Below are 16,004 nucleotides of genomic sequence, written 5' to 3'. Positions count from 1 at the left end.
AGCGCTTTGAGTGCCTAGAAAAGCGCTATATAAATGTAATTAATTATTATTATTATTATATATTAATTGATTTTAAATTTAAATTAATAAGTTTAAAAATATGCTGACATTAATACTAACAATAATTTATTATTATTATTATTATTATTATTATTATTATTATTATTATTATTATTATTATTATTATTATTATTATTATTATATACTAACAATAATTTATTATTATTATTATTATTATTATTATTATTATTATTAAAAACAACAGTGTGAACAACAGAAAAATTGCTATTACATTTGTTTGATCATCATTCAGTCTTAGGTGGTGGTACTAGTATCTACCCGTTTTTAAATGAAATAATACACCGGACATTTGCAAGTAGTTTTTGTGCAACTTTTGGACCCTGTATGGTACATTTATCCCACACAAAAGCAAGAACGTCATACGGCTTCAAAACAACACATGTGTGTCTGTTGTGTGTCTCGGGGTCGTCTCATAAAACTGTTGCGTCCCGCCACAGGCTGTGATTTCAGACAGATTTCTGCCCCGCTGTGTTGCGTGACTTCCTCCAGCACGCAGGAACGGTACAGTAAACCTCAGTCTATAATTACGCGCATTCCTGTCTTAACCTTCAACTCCGGCCGACCCGCCCGCCTCACCCTCAGAACAATCGGCCCGTTTAGAGGGGCCTCTCGCTGCAATAGAGCCTCCGTCAGGCGTGGAGAATCTCCCGTGAGGCCTGCGCTGGGACGACCGTCTTTTTGTCTGCTTGTGTGTCAAACTGTGTGCGTCTCCACTTGGGCATATTGATGCATATTCTTCAGTGTCAGTGTGTTTGTTTTCTTGCATTATGTGCACATAAAAATTTTCTGCAGGGTATTTGTTGTCAGAGTTGCATTAACTTTGCGGTTTTACCAACAGAAAAGCACACAAAAGTAGCCTACCAGGACAATGTACAATGATAATGAGAAAATTTCTGGAAAAAATAAATTAAATTTTACTGGAAAATTTTTCCAGTAAAAATATCTGAACATCAAGTCTAAACTTGTTATATATTATATAAAGCAAGTTTATATACTTAATATATATACTGTAATTTTATATACTAATTATTATTAGTGTAGAAAATATTGTTATTATTTTATATTATTATATATAAATTATTTTGATAATTTAAAAAAAAATTATCGTAAGTATTATCATTATATTTATTAATTTGTTCATAAAGTTCATAAAATAAAATAATTATGCTGACAATAATAATAATAAAATTATTTCTACTACTACTACTACTATAAATTAGATATTAAAAATATCTAAACATCAAGTCTAAACTTATAAAAACATAAGTCTAAACTGAACATAAAGTCTTAAATGTAATTTTTATTTATCAAATTATTTAAACAGAACTTAGAACTTGATTAACAATGCAAATGATGTCAGGTGATTAACTAAGCTAAGTTAACTAAGTTAAAACCAGCCTGCTGAACAGGTTCTGTGTACATTGAAATTCTTGCCTTTAGCCTGCTTTAACATTCTTTAAGTACTTTTATTGTAAATAACATAATTTGTTAAGGCTAAGAGCTGCAAAGCTTATTGTATAGATCTCTTTGTATGTTGTCCATTGATTTGTGTTTGTTTATTTTACTTGTCCCATCACATGTAGGCCACAGCTAAAGTCCTCAGAGGTTTTAGAGGGCAGATCGGGACAGGTAAACAGGATTAAACGGGTGTGCTTTGTGTGTCCTCAGCTATCCCTTCATGACACTATCTCAATATCTTGCTAGCACGCAGATTTGTTCAAATAGAAGCTAAAAATAATCATAGCTGGCCACTGTTCTGCCGCTTTCCTGGCCTTCACCAGATCTACCAGTTGTGGCAAGTTTAGTATAGGGTTTTATAGAGTTTGGCTGTGTTGAACAAAAAGTATTTGAGGTTTAGCCAACACCAACTGGGTTGGTGTCAGATTTAGGATTTTTGAGTTTATTTGTATCTCATTTGTTCTGCATGCTTAAAGTGTTTCATAATAAAACTGCGTACATTATTGCCAGTTTTGGGGAGTAACTAAATACATAATAAAATGATTTATATCATCTTATATGTGTGCAAAGATACCTCCTGTACTAGCTTCACTGCAGTAAGATGCTTTTTGTTAGTAGCTTACCATTTTCAAATTTGACTTGCTTTAAGCTTGGCCACTTTCAAAGTACTTTCCCCAGCACTGGTTATTCCATATATTCTCTCATTATATGAAATGTGTTGTTGATTTATAATCAAATGATTAAATCCATTGTTTGTTGTCTTTCTCTTACAGTTGTGGACGCTCAGGGTAAATCTTCTTCTCCGGTTCCTTGCCCGGTGGAGTTGCTCCCAGCAGCAAAAGCTGCCGTAAGGAGGAGGAAAGAGCGTCCACAGGTGCTGAATCTAACCGAGGCGGATATGGCAGGCGTTTTGCGGCCCAGAGCTGGCCGCCTGGACAGTCCCAGTAACCGTTATGCTGGGGACTGGAGTGGATGCCAGGAAACGTACCTCCAACCGAGCTGCCCAGAGGAGGCAGACTATGACGACGTTCCCAGCGAAGAGTCTCCAAACGCAGGACAGGAGGACTTATCAAAGGGTACTGGAGATGTAATCTCCGAACAAGAGTTGCCCGAGGTGGATGAGGGAGTGGAGAGGGTTGAGGAAATGCAGATAGAGGAGGAAGAGGAAGAGAGTGAGGAAGAGAATACAATAGTTTTGGACAAGCTACAAGTGGAGGAACCTGTTTCCACCAGACCCTGCGATCAGATCCTCCCTGATCACGAGGAGCACCAACCCAAAGAGCACACCTACCAGGCCTACATGAAGATTCAGGAGATTAGCCCAGTCCTAAGCAACAGGGTCAACCTGCGGGACCTGCAGGAGAGCATTGACACTCTAATTGGCAACCTGGAAAGGGAGCTCAACAAGAACAAGCTCAACATAGGGTACTGACTCTTTACCAGAACAGTTGAGATATGGTGGTGATTGCCTAGAGACATCAGTGCTACGGAACTTTCTTGCTCCCATGCACACTTGGGATGCATGTACAAGAAGACATTCCTCACTTCTGATTTGTTTTCATTTGTCTCCTGCTCTCCATGTTGTTGAGCTCATCATTGTTTTTCTTCTTATGAGAAGAACTCATTGAATCCTGAGGGGTGCACCAGATGCCTTCATTGTGTTAAGGTGGTGCTTACGATGGCAAGAGCTTTTTTACTTTCTACGGAGGTACAAAACATTATGATGAAAACCAATGCACTTATGGGGCCTGCTGTTAGGCACGGCCAGTTCAGGTACAGGTGTGAAGCCTTATGGTGGGAGAACTAGGTACTATAGATACATCCTTATACCATGGGTACTCAGTCCTGCTCATGGAGATCCAGCTTCCACTTTAGTTCCAACCCTGCAAACACCAGATAATCAAGGTCTTGGGGTTCCCTTAAAGAGGTAGATCACAGAAGCAGGATTGAGTACCCTACCCTAACCCCAGCCCTACGACCCTGAACACTACATCAGGGATCTTGAATGCAAATTACCTATTGAGGAGATGGTGTTAGACTCCCTAAACTCTGAATGCTATATCCAAACCCTAACCCTATCCTGACCCTAAACAAGGGGTGTCCCATCCTGCTTCTGGAAAGCCACCTTCATCTCTAGCTCTAATTAAACACACTTAATCCAGATAATCAAGGTCTTGGGATTCACTTAAAGAGGAGGTAGATCACCAAGAGCGGAATTGAGCACCCAACCCTGAACCCTATCAGGGTACTTGAACACAAATTACCTAGTGAGGTGGTGTTAGTTGGTAGTTTAAAATCCCTGCACCTTACTCCCTAAACTCTGAATGTTATATCTTAACCCTATCCTAAACCTAACACCCACACCCACTGTGTTCGATCCTGATCCTGGAAATCCGGCTTCCTGTAGTCTTCACCCTTTAAACACACATGAACAAGCTAAACAAGGTCTTGGGATTTGTTTAAAGAGGAAGGTAGATCACCAGGAGCGGGATTAAGCATCCCAACCCAACGACCCTGAACCTTATATCAGGGGTCTCAAACGCAAATTACCTAGTGAGGTGGTGTTTGCTTTGTAGTTTGAGATCCTTGCAACATACTCCCTAAACTCTGAATGTTATATCTTAAAGGATTAGATCACTCCTTAATTAAAATTTCTTGATAATTTGCTCACCCCCATGTCATCCAAGATGTTTATGTCTTTCTTTCTTCCGTCGAAAAGAAATTAAGGTTTTGGAGGAAAACTTTCCAGGATTTTTCTCCATATAATGGACTTCAATGGGGATCAGCGGGTTGAAGGTCCAAATTGCAGCTTTAGTGCAGCTTCAAATGGATCTACACGATCCTAGCCTAGGAATAAGAATAGGTCTTATCTAGCGAAACCATCAGTCATTTCCTAAAAAAAAAAAAAACATTTATATACTTTTTAACCACAAATGCTCATCTTGCACTAGCTCTGCGATGCGCATCTACAACTTCACGCGTTATGTAATAACGTTGGAAAGGTCACACGTGGCAAGTTCTTCGTATGTGTACTCCGGTTCGCCTACGTCACGTGTGACCTTTCCAACGTGTCTATGTAATGCATGAAGTCATGGATGCAGATCTAGTGCAAGACGAGCATTTGTGGGTTTTTTTTTTTTAGAAAATGAGCAATGGTTTCTCTAGATAAGACTCTTATTCCTTGGCTGGGATCGTGTAGAGCCCTATATACATTTATATAGAACATATATAAATGTTTTTTTGTTTTTTTTTAAATGACTGATGGTTTCGCTAGAGAAGACCCTTATTCCTAGGCTAGGATCGTGTAGAGCCCTTTGAAGCTGCACTGAAGCTGCAATTTGGACATTCAACCCATTGATCCCCATTGAAGTCCATTATATGGAGAAAAATCCTGGAACGTTTTCCTCAAAAACCTTAATTTCTTTTCGACTGAAGAAAGAAAGACATGAACATCTTGGGCGACATAGTGGTGAGTAAATTATCCAGAAATTTTTATTCTGGAGTGAACTAATCCTTTAACCCTATTCTAAACCTTACACTCTTACGAGGGGTTCGTTCCTGCTCCTGCAGATCCAGCTTCCTGTAACCTCCAAACACACTTAAACCAGCTAATCAATGTCTTGGGATTCGCTTAAAGAGGAGGGTAGATCACTAAGAGCGGAATTGAGCACCCCAACCCAACAACCCTAAACCCTACATCAGGGGTCTCGAACACAAATTACCCAGTGTTATCATGTAGTTTGAGATCCCTGCATCCTACTCCCTAACCTCTGAATGTTCAATCTTAACCCTATCCTAAACCTCACACCCTAACCGGGGGGGGGGCGGGTTGTTCCCGCTCCTGGAGTTACAGCTTAATGTAGTTTTCAGTTCCAACCCTCCAAACACCCTTGAACCAGCTAATTAAGGTCTTGAGCGTCACTTAAAGAGGAGGGTAGATCACCAAGAGCGGGATTAAGTACCCTAACCCAAACCCTATGACCCTGAACCCTACATCAGGGGTCTCGAATGCAAATGACCTAAACCTTAGACCCTTACCAGGGGAGTTCGTTCCTGCTTCTGCAGATCTAACTTCCTGTAACCTCCAAACACACTTAAACCAGCTAATCAAGAACTTGTGGTTCGCTTAAAGAGGAGGGTGGATCACTAGGAGTGGGATTGAGCACACTACTATAACCCCAACTCTACGACCCTGAACCCTGCATCAGGTGTCACGAACACAGATTACCTAGTGAGGTGTTGTTACCCAGTAGTTTGAGATCCCTGCACCTTACTCCCTAAACTCTGAATGTTATATCCTAACCCTAACCCTATCCTAACCCTTACACCCTAAACAAGGGATGTCTAGTCCTGTTCCTGGAAGGCCACCTTCAGCTCCAGCTCTAATCAAGGTCTTTAACTACTGTCTTTTAACTTTCAGGCAGATGTGTTGAAGATAAATTTTGCTTGAAGGTGGCTCTCCAAGAGCAGTATCGGACACCCAACACCCCTTCCATTCAGGGAGCGACTAACACTGCTGGTCTAGTTGAGGTTGTGGTCGTATTAGATTAAAACCATGACTGTTTGAGCTGTTTTCTTTGTAAAAATACTTCAGACGTCCCCCTAAACAAGCTATGGACAGCTGAAGATGAATATGCTTGTAGTAAGTAGTAAAATAATATTTAATAATAGTTAGGCAGAACTTTAAAAAATAAATAAAACAATAACTTAAAATTGCTGACGTTTATTTTTCTTTTGATGGACGCCCCTAAACACATACTGAGTGGGTAAAATTTCACTTTAAATTAAAAGAGCAATCTACCGCCTCCATGGTAACCATGGTAACATACAACACCATGACAACAGCCCCACCTTTTGATCATTTTATTTGTAAATGCATCATACTCAGAAGTCCAGGGATACAAACTCATCAGTATTTGACAGACACATGTATGTATGAATATATTTGGAATATGTATTTTCGATTACGTACACTTCAGTTTGTGCATATTTAAATGTTCGTCAGCTACCTTGTAGTATTTGGCCTGTAGATCAGCCTTAAATAAATATATATATATATATATATATATTGTTGGATCTATGTAATGGTATAACCCACAGTCACAGAACGTGATAATATTTAATAATAGTTAGGCAGAACTTTAAAAAATAAATAATAAAACAATAACTTAAAATTGCTGACGTTTATTTTTCTTTTGATGGACGCCCCTAAACACATACTGAGTGGGTAAAATTTCACTTTAAATTAAAAGAGCAATCTACCGCCTCCATGGTAACCATGGTAACATACAACACCATGACAACAGCCCCACCTTTTGATCATTTTATTTGTAAATGCATCATACTCAGAAGTCCAAGGATACAAACTCATCAGTATTTGACAGTAGAGTAGAGCTATTAAATGAATGTACACAGCAGCTCAAATCATTTAATGAGAAATGTTTATGTTTTGATTGCAGACTTTGATATCTTGACGACTTTGTATCTCAATTCTGACTTTTTGTTTCCGCCACAGCATAAAAAAAAGGTAATTGCAACTTTTTATATATTATGCAATTCTGACTTTTATTTTTCTCAAAATTCTGTTTACATGTCTGTTTACAACTCTGGCTTTTTTCTCAGAATTCTGAGTTTACATCCCATTATTCTGACTTTTCCGGCACGGGAAAAAAATAAAGAAGGTAATTGCAACTATTTATCTCACAATTCTGACTTTTTTTTTTTTTCTCAAAATTTCAAGTTTACATTGCACAATTCTGACTTTATATCTTAAAATTCTAATTTTTTCTCTCATTCCTGAGGTAAAGATATAAAAAAAAGATATATAAAGAAAGATATAGCCTCAGAATTCTGACTTTTTTTTTTTGTTTGTTTCCGACCATGGAATAAAAAAATAAAAAGGGTAATTTGTGATTTTTTTTTTTTCAAAGCTGCAAGTTTATATCTTGCATTTTCGAGGACAAAAGGCAGAATTGTGAGATATAAACTCAGAATTCTGACTTTTTGTTTCTTCCACCGAATTAAAAGAAATGAAAGTTAATTGTGACTTTTTCTGTCTTTTTTCTGCACAATTCTGACTTTTTAAACTCAGAATTTTGACTTTTTTCACAATTCTGACACTTTGTTTCTGCTACTGATCTTTTCTCTGATTGTGAGACATAAACTCAGAATTGCAAGAAAGAGTCAGAATTGTGAAATACCTTTAATTTTTTTTATCCCCTGGCAGAAACAGGCTTCCATCACACAGACATTGTTGAGATCTCTTCTGAAACCCATGATGAGACGCATGTGAGATTACCAGCCTGTTTTCCCTACATTCTTCTGCAGGTATGCTGTGTAAATGTCATTTTGTAGGTTGATTTCTCCATCAGCGCAGATGTGTGTCTTCAGCAACACCTGCTCTCTGTGATAAACATCCAGAGCGTCTGTCAGCGTTTGGCTGCAGTTCAGACGTGCGATTGGCCCAGTCACGTCCCGAAGACCCTTTGATGTGAAGCAAAGCCTTCTGATTGGCTGCCTGGAAGAGATGACCTTTGATTGGCCTGCGCTTCATAGAGGTGATCATGCAGGTGTCGTCACTGTACGTTTAACGTTTATAACGTAAAATCTGCAGACTTCTGTAAACGGCTGTAAAATTACACGTCTATCAGAGTATCAGACAGAGCTTAAAGGAGAAAAACACTTTATCATTGTTAAAACACAGCCAGATTTAGTCAAAACTGCCTTTGTTTGCCCAACAGGAACAGATTAAAGAAAGAAAACGTTGAGATAGACGTCTAATGCAGCTGGATAATGAGTTACAGAGGCAGAACAGAAGATGTGATTGTTTAGTTCATAAAGACGTGCGGCTTCATGCAACACATAAAATGCAAGATTAACTTGAGCTTGTGAATTAGTGTAATTGCACACAAATTAAGACAACTGCCAATATGTGCGGAATCTTAAAAAAACTGTATCCCATAAAGCAATCCGCTCAATATGACCGTCATTTTCAATGCAACGAATGAATTATAAATGATTTATCTTTCTTGACTCATTATCTGCAAAGAGTTCAAACATTTGTTTACAAAACTCGATTAAAAATGGAATTATTTCAGAGAGAAAAATGCCATTCATGCAATATGATGCAATACTAATATACTGCTTTTTGAAACATTTACTATGAAAGCCTGTTTCTGCCACAGAATAAAAATTGCAACTTTTTCTCTCACAATTTGGATATTTTTGTCACAATTCTGAGTCTGTATCTCGCAATTATGAACTTTATTCTCAGAATTGCAAGATTTAAACTCAGAATTGTGAGATATAAATGCAAAATTGTGAGATGTAAACTTGGACCGTCAGAATTGTGAATTTATATCAGCAAAGAATAAAAAAGGTAATTGTGACTTTTTATCTCACAATTCAGAAATCTTTCTCGCAAATCTCACAGTTTTCAGAATTACAAGATATAAACTCAGAATTCAAAGAAAAGTAAGAATTGTGAGATATAAATTCTCTCATCTCTCAATTCTGAGTTTATAATCTCACAATTATGAACTTTTTCTCAGAATTGCTAAAAAGTTTATATCTCAGAATTCTGAGTTTGAAGGAATTTCAGAATTTAATTTATGTATAAATTATGTAAAATCATTACGGAAATGATTGTATTTGGTTCAATGGAACAATTTATGCAAGAATGCAATTAATTTATAAAGAAATGTGCTCTTCTCGTGTTTCTTTAGTACTATGTTTTCAAATAGTAGACAATAAACAGCACTCGATTCAGTGGATAAATGAACTGCATTTTATAAGTTCTCCTGAAAGTCACTGTATGTCGATCAAAACTGCTTTACATGAACTCAGATTTGCAAGGTGTGACCTCAGAATTCTGAGTTTGCATCTTGCAGAATTGTTAGATATAAATGCAAACTTGTGAGATGTAAACTGTCAGAAGTGCAAATTATTGCTTGCAATTAGGACGTTTTACTCAGAACCGCGAGTTTATATTTCGCAATTCTGAGTTTAAATGAATTTCAGAATGAATTTATGTGTAAATTATGTCAAATCATATTACTGTATTTGGTTAAGTTGGGCAATTTATGCTGGAATGTAATTACGTTACACAGAAATTTGCTCTTTTCATGTTTCATCAGTACTATGTTTTTAAATGGTAGACAATAAACAGTACTTTTAGTAGATAAATAAAAATACTCTAGGGCCACCAAAACATTATTTTGCCTCATGCTTACCCATAGAAATGCATTTTATGAATTTGGCTTGAAAGCCATAATTAGCATTTTATAAAGCTCTCCTGAAAGTCACTGTATGTCGACCAAACCTGCTTTACATTAATTCTTGTCACGTACGCCGCTTAAAAAGGAAGTTTAGTATCTATTGAATCGATACGAGTCTGACTGAACTTGATCAATATTGTACATTCGTGGCTGAACGTGTGCGTATGAAAGCAGATAAGCTGTTATAGATTAGCTGTCGGAGGTGAAGCGGCTGAATTAAGAGCGTGTTTGATTACGGCACTGAGGGGAAACGAAGATGAACTCAGACCAGTAACCGGAGGAAGAATCAATCTTCAAGGTCAGAGCGCATGCAGCTTACAGGAACAAAACACACCATCTGCCCTGCTTAAAAAAATGGGTTTTTAATGTTTTACATTCAGAAAACTTATAAAGCTGTTTAGCAACAGTAGTCAAATACTAAAGGAATTCTAATGCTTTGCTAGCGGAATTCTCATCATAATTTGGAACCAATCAATAAGAAACAAGTGAAGTTTAAATCTGATTCTTATTTGATCTGATTTCAAATTGATATTAGATTAGGAATGTTGTTCCAAATGCAGTTTTAAAAATTCCATTTGCGTTCCATTTAGATTGTAAAGCAAGTTTACGCTGAATAACACTGAATGTTTTTACATAATTCTAATCAGAATGACTCGAGCTAGACCACCCCCCCACCCCAAGAACTGAACTACATTAACCAGTGTTAATGGCATGACGAGTTAAGGCAGAACTCTTGTTATTAGAACATCTGGTAAGTTCTAGATTGTGATGATGATGTTTCTGATGTGTTACAGGTCTGATCTGTCCTCCGTTTCGGTCAGGAGGCCCATGTTCTTCAAAATGACCTTTTCCAGAGCCAGAAACTGTTCGTATTCCTTCAGCGCTTCTGCCTCCAGTTCCTCTTCCTGTTTCAGTGGCATCACCGGCTCCTGATGAACAACAACAAATCACACAAGTAATCAAACACAAAAAGGCATTTCAAACTACCACTTTTGATATGGACCAAAGTCATCAGAGCATTCAGACAAGCAATCAAATCAAGTGTTGCACTGCAAAAATAAGTAAATAAATAAATTCTTACTCAGTATTTTTATCTTGTTTACCAGAATAATTTTTTTAACATTCTTAAATCAGGATTTTATTTTATTTTTATTTTATTTTTTTGACAGACAAAATGACGCAAGATTACGTTTTGTTTTCTGAAAAAAATATATCAAAAGAGTTCTAATAATAAAAATAATATCAATTAATTTAAATTTTCTGACCCCTTTTGCAGGTATTTTGCTTGTTTTATGCATAAGCTTACTTAATTTTGTTATATTTTTTTCAGAAAACAAGACTTAATATTGTATGTCATTTTGCATCACAAGTAAACGTATCTTGATTTTAAGAATGTTTAGATATTTGTATTGAGAAATTAGTCAAAAATACTGAGGAAGAACATCATTTTTACAGTGTATTACAAGTTTTGTATTTGTATTACAAGTTTTATGGAAATTATGTTTAAATTTGCAAATTATGCATTATATAATTAAATATGCACTCATTTGAATACATTTCCAGAAGATAAATCTGAACGCTGGATAAAGCCAGGTTCAAAATTCTTGTTTGACTTTGTTGACATATTAGAGTTAAAGATTTTTATAGAGAGAATTTTGGATATCTCTTTTTATCACTCCATAAATCAGAAAATACTGTCAACAGTGAGGAAAAATACATTTCCGCCTTGTTTTTAGGATAAAATGTTGTATAAATCAGTATGAATGATATATGAACAAACCCCTCAGTAAAAACCTTCAGAATATAGAGAGGAATAAAACTGCTAAGTTTGGTGTTTGTAAGTGCTGCTGAAGTGGAGGAAAATCTTTTAAAGTTATGGATTGTAATTGAAATCTACAGATAAAGTGCAATAAAATAAACACTTAAATGTGTATTTTGGATGTTTTCTTTTCACTAGTCTGAAACAACATGTTTATGAAAAGCCAATAGCCCAAAATCTCAAAATTGACCAGAGCCTGAAAAACACTGCTTTTGCCTGTAGCGTCTTGCCTTACATCAGAAACATGAAGTGTTTGTCTTGAAATCCCTCCAGAAAGCCTCCAGCATCATGTGTTCGCAGGCATCAGTGGGGTGTGAAACACAAACAGCTGTGTTTCAGACCCTCAGAGAGACAGATGGCAGCATACTTTCATATTTAGTAAATATATATTCAGCAAGCCTGAGCGGATCTGGAATCACTCAAACACACATTCCAGCTTGGTTTCATCTGTTTGCTGTCAGCTTAAACACACACACCCACACACACTCGCACACACGCACACACATACACACACACACACATACACACGCACTCGCACACGCACGCAACACGCACTCACACGCACACACACACACACACACATTTACTCTGCTATCTGAATGGGGACATGGCCTAGACTTCAATTGTTTTCATATACAGCTAGCTAAAATATAATATATTCAATTTCAGTCAACATTTTTTTATGTCAAGTAATAAAAATGGATTCTTTTATGGTTTTGGTTTTAGTTAACTATAATAACCCTGGTAAATGTTCCTTTAAACGAGTGTTTCCTCTCTCACCGTCTTCTTCCTCTTTTGTTCGGCTTCCATCTCTTTCTTTTCCTTCTCGTGTTTGATCTGACGTTTCTCTAAATACTCCAGCCGTTCCTCTTCCTTCTCGAAGTACTTCCTCACAATCTGCATCTGCAGGGAACATACAGCACTGCTATACATGTAGCTCTGTTCCAAACACTACCTAGACGACATTTTTAGGCATCACAATTACGCTCACAGCCTTATAAGATACTTCATTTCGACCATTAAATGAATAGTTCAGCCAGAAATTAACATTTGCTGAAAATCCTCATCCTCAGACCATCCAAGATCAGGATGAGTTTGTCTCTTCATCAGGTTTGGAGAAATGTAGCATTGCATCAGTGTCTCAGCAATGGATGCTCTGCAGTGAATGGGTGCCGTCAGAATGAGAGTCCAAACAGCTGATAAAAACATCACAATAATCCACAAGTAATCCACAGCACTCCAGTCCATCAGTTAACATCTGGAGAAGACTAAAGCTGAAACAAATCCAGCATTAAGACGTTTTTAACTCAAATACCATTGAGTCCATAATCCATAATAACGCTTCCTCCAGTGAAAAAGTGTTCTGGTCTGAATCAGGAGAGAAATCTGCACAGATCAAGCAGCGTTTAAACAGCTCTAAACAAACATGTGGCTGGATTTTGATGTGAGAGACAACAGCAGATGCACTTTTTCACTGGAGGAAGCGTTATTATGGATATTAAATTATGTGCTATTAAAAGTGGTAAAAAAAATTATTGCATGTTATATATTTCATCTTTTTACTACATTTTATTTTGATTAGTTTTTATTTTAAAACTATTCATTTATATATATATTTTTATTTATTTCAAATACAATCTCATATTGATATATTTTGATTGTTTTTATTTTATTTTGTATTTAAAATAAAATTTTTATTTTGTTTTATTTTTAGTTTGCGTTTTATTTTGATCGTTTATTTTAAAAGTATTTATTTTAATTTTTTTATTTCTTTCAATTACAATATTTCATATTGTTTCATTTTGTGTTTTATTTTGGTCGTTTTTATTTTAAAAGTATTTATTTCATTTTTTTTAAAATACAGTATTTCATATTGTTTTATTTTTTATGGTAAAATTATTTGTTTTAATTTATTAAAATAAACAAATAATATAATGAAAATAAAAAATAAAATATTTACTCTTTTTTTTACATTTTATTTTATTTATTTATTGTGATTGTTTTTATTTTAGAATAAGTTGTTTTAAATTAAATTTCATGATGATTTTTTTTTCTTTCCAGAGCTCCAGAACTTTGTGTTTGCAATGTGTATACGTTTATATACAGGGAAAACAGCCAAATAATTTGTGTGGAAACAAAAACTTTTTATTTATTTTTTTTATTGAACTTGGTGGTCAAAAAAAGAAATTCATAAATTCATATAAATTTTAACTTAAAATATTGATGATATGTTAAAGGCTCTATAAGAAGATCATTGCTAGTGTAATAATAATAACAATAATAATTTCATGAATATATAAACACCTCAATTAACAATCAGTTAAACTTCATCTTCATCGGCGGTTGGTGAAGAAGATGAAGATGAATTGTTTCAGGTGTTTATATAGAACACAGGTGTGTTTTTTCTTTGATTTCAGCTGATTTGAGTTTGTGCGCATGTGATTCTGCCGTGACCTCATCGTGACCCCTTCCTTCCAGCGGCTGAAGCTGCCAACCATCAGGATGATGTCCTTGAAAAACGGAGAGCGGCTGACAGTGTTGACCAGAGTGTCGTGTAAGAGGAACCGATGGATGGGTTTAGCACCTGACAGAAAACACACACTAAAAACTCAACTTATGCACAATACATTTCATAATCATATCAAAAATAAACCCAATAAGGTCTGAAACACACATTCTGCAAGTGATAGTGACCCAAAATTGATCATGTTGTTCTAAACCTGTATGACTGGCATTCTTCTGTGCAACATAAATAATGTTTGAGGAACGCTGTGGTCTAAACAGTATTGAACCCCATTGACTTTCACTGTATGGACAAAAACTCAAAATATCTTCTGTTATGTGTCACAGAAGAAAGTCAGTCATACAGGTTTGAAAGGACATGAGAATGATTAAATGATGACCGAATGATCAGTTTTGGGTGAACTATCCTTTTAATGGAAAACTACAGAGACTGCAATCCCAGAATGCACTGCGAGAAGATCAGCTCAAAAATCGAGTTGACTGAAATGTTGTTTATTAATATATTTCAATAATGAGATGCATTGATAAAAATAGTGCAATATAATTTAAAGTTTTACCTAATATTTGTATGCACTGTGTCTGATGAGCTAATAATTAAATTAAAAATTTTTTTTTTAATGGTTTAATTATTTTATTTTTCGTTATTTTAAATAAAATATTTAATATTTTTATTTTTAGTAATTGTTTTACTTGGTTGTTTTATGTTAAAACAATTTATTTTAACTTAAACTTACTTCAAATAAAATATTTAATCTTTTAATTAATTTTTATTTGGATTAATTTCATTTAATTATTTAATCATATTATTTATTTTGATTTATTTTAATATTTAATGTTTTAGTAAGTGGTATATTTTGTTTTTTTTATGTTAAAGCCATTTATTTTAATTTTAACTTATTTCAAATAAAACATTTCATCTTTTTAGTAATTGTTTTATTTTGATTGTTTTTATTTTAAAATTATTTATTTTAATTTTAATTTATTTCAAACAGTCCATCTTTTTTACTAACTGTTTTGTTTTGATTGCTTTTATTGTTGTATTATTTCTTATTATTTTTGTAATTAATTTTAATAAAAAGAAAAAAATGTACAAAAAAATATTAAATATTTTGTTTGTTGACCTGCATGTCAAGTGAACATTACTTGACATCAGAAAACCGTGAACGTGCAAATGTGTTGTTAAATAACACTCCAAAGAGAAAGGAAAACTTGAAATCGCATCATATGACCCCTTTAACTCCAACTGCTTTGACTAACAAAAACGTTTGGCAATCGTTGATGTAGATGGCAAACAGAAAGGCAACTTGCTACAGTTTGAAATAGTTTTAATGTTATTTTAGCAAAGCAAAGGTCTTGGGTTCGATTCCCAGGGAATGCATCGAATTGAAAAAAAAATTATAGTTTGAATGCAATGTATAAAAGCAACTGCCAAATGCTTATGTTAATATAACACTATATGTTACTAAGCAACAAGCAAATTGTATCAAAATTGTATCAGAAAGGATCAATGCAACAAGAGTTACAGAACAAAAATGAAAATGCGTGTCTGAAATCCTAGTAAGAGGCTTGATTAAGAGCTCAGTGTTTGTCTGAAGTCCTGTTTTATTGACTCATTACACACTCGTCAGCGTCTGAGATACACTCAGAATAATAATTATTGTGTGGTTTCCTCATTGATATGTTGTTAAATTGCAAATATATATATATATATATATATTGTTATATTGAAATACTAACTTAAAATCTCAGGGGGACTTATAAATATTTTAAAGGGGTCATATGATGCTGCTAAAAAGAATATTATGTTGTGTATTTGGTGTAATGAAATGTGTTTATGCGGTTTAAGG

At 35.0% G+C, this 16,004-nt stretch overlaps 2 protein-coding genes across 4 annotated transcripts in view; one reads left to right on the top strand and one right to left on the bottom strand.

Moving 5' to 3' along the window:
* Positions 1 to 6,237, top strand: part of LOC107747916 (rho GTPase-activating protein SYDE2-like) — a 33,213-nt gene extending 26,976 nt beyond the window's left edge. For 2 of the 3 annotated variants that reach the window (XM_016562526.1, XM_016562525.1), the window contains exon 8: positions 2,313 to 4,244. In XM_016562526.1, the coding sequence (XP_016418012.1) occupies positions 2,313 to 2,971 (659 nt within the window). In that variant the 3' untranslated portion in view covers positions 2,972 to 4,244. Of the gene's footprint in view, positions 1 to 2,312; positions 4,245 to 5,181 lie in introns of those variants that run through there. The other variant, XR_001640851.1, reaches the window with a different exon arrangement.
* A 1,669-nt stretch (positions 6,238 to 7,906) lies between these two features.
* Positions 7,907 to 16,004, bottom strand: part of LOC107747919 (WD repeat-containing protein 63-like) — a 24,144-nt gene continuing 16,046 nt past the window's right edge. Inside the window, exons 12-15 of the mRNA XM_016562531.1 lie at positions 14,100 to 14,218; positions 12,415 to 12,537; positions 10,608 to 10,744; positions 7,907 to 8,117 (exon numbers count right to left, since the gene is read on the bottom strand). Coding sequence (XP_016418017.1) covers positions 7,907 to 8,117; positions 10,608 to 10,744; positions 12,415 to 12,537; positions 14,100 to 14,218 — 590 coding nt within the window. The remainder of the gene's footprint in view (positions 8,118 to 10,607; positions 10,745 to 12,414; positions 12,538 to 14,099; positions 14,219 to 16,004) is intronic.

The sequence above is a fragment of the Sinocyclocheilus rhinocerous genome, unplaced genomic scaffold (genome assembly GCF_001515625.1).
Source record: "Sinocyclocheilus rhinocerous isolate Xijiao unplaced genomic scaffold, SAMN03320098_v1.1 scaffold2064, whole genome shotgun sequence".
NCBI classification, from domain to species: domain Eukaryota; kingdom Metazoa; phylum Chordata; class Actinopteri; order Cypriniformes; family Cyprinidae; genus Sinocyclocheilus; species Sinocyclocheilus rhinocerous.
Note: the sequence above shows the minus strand (reverse complement) of the source record. Positions and strands in the feature narration are given on the sequence as shown.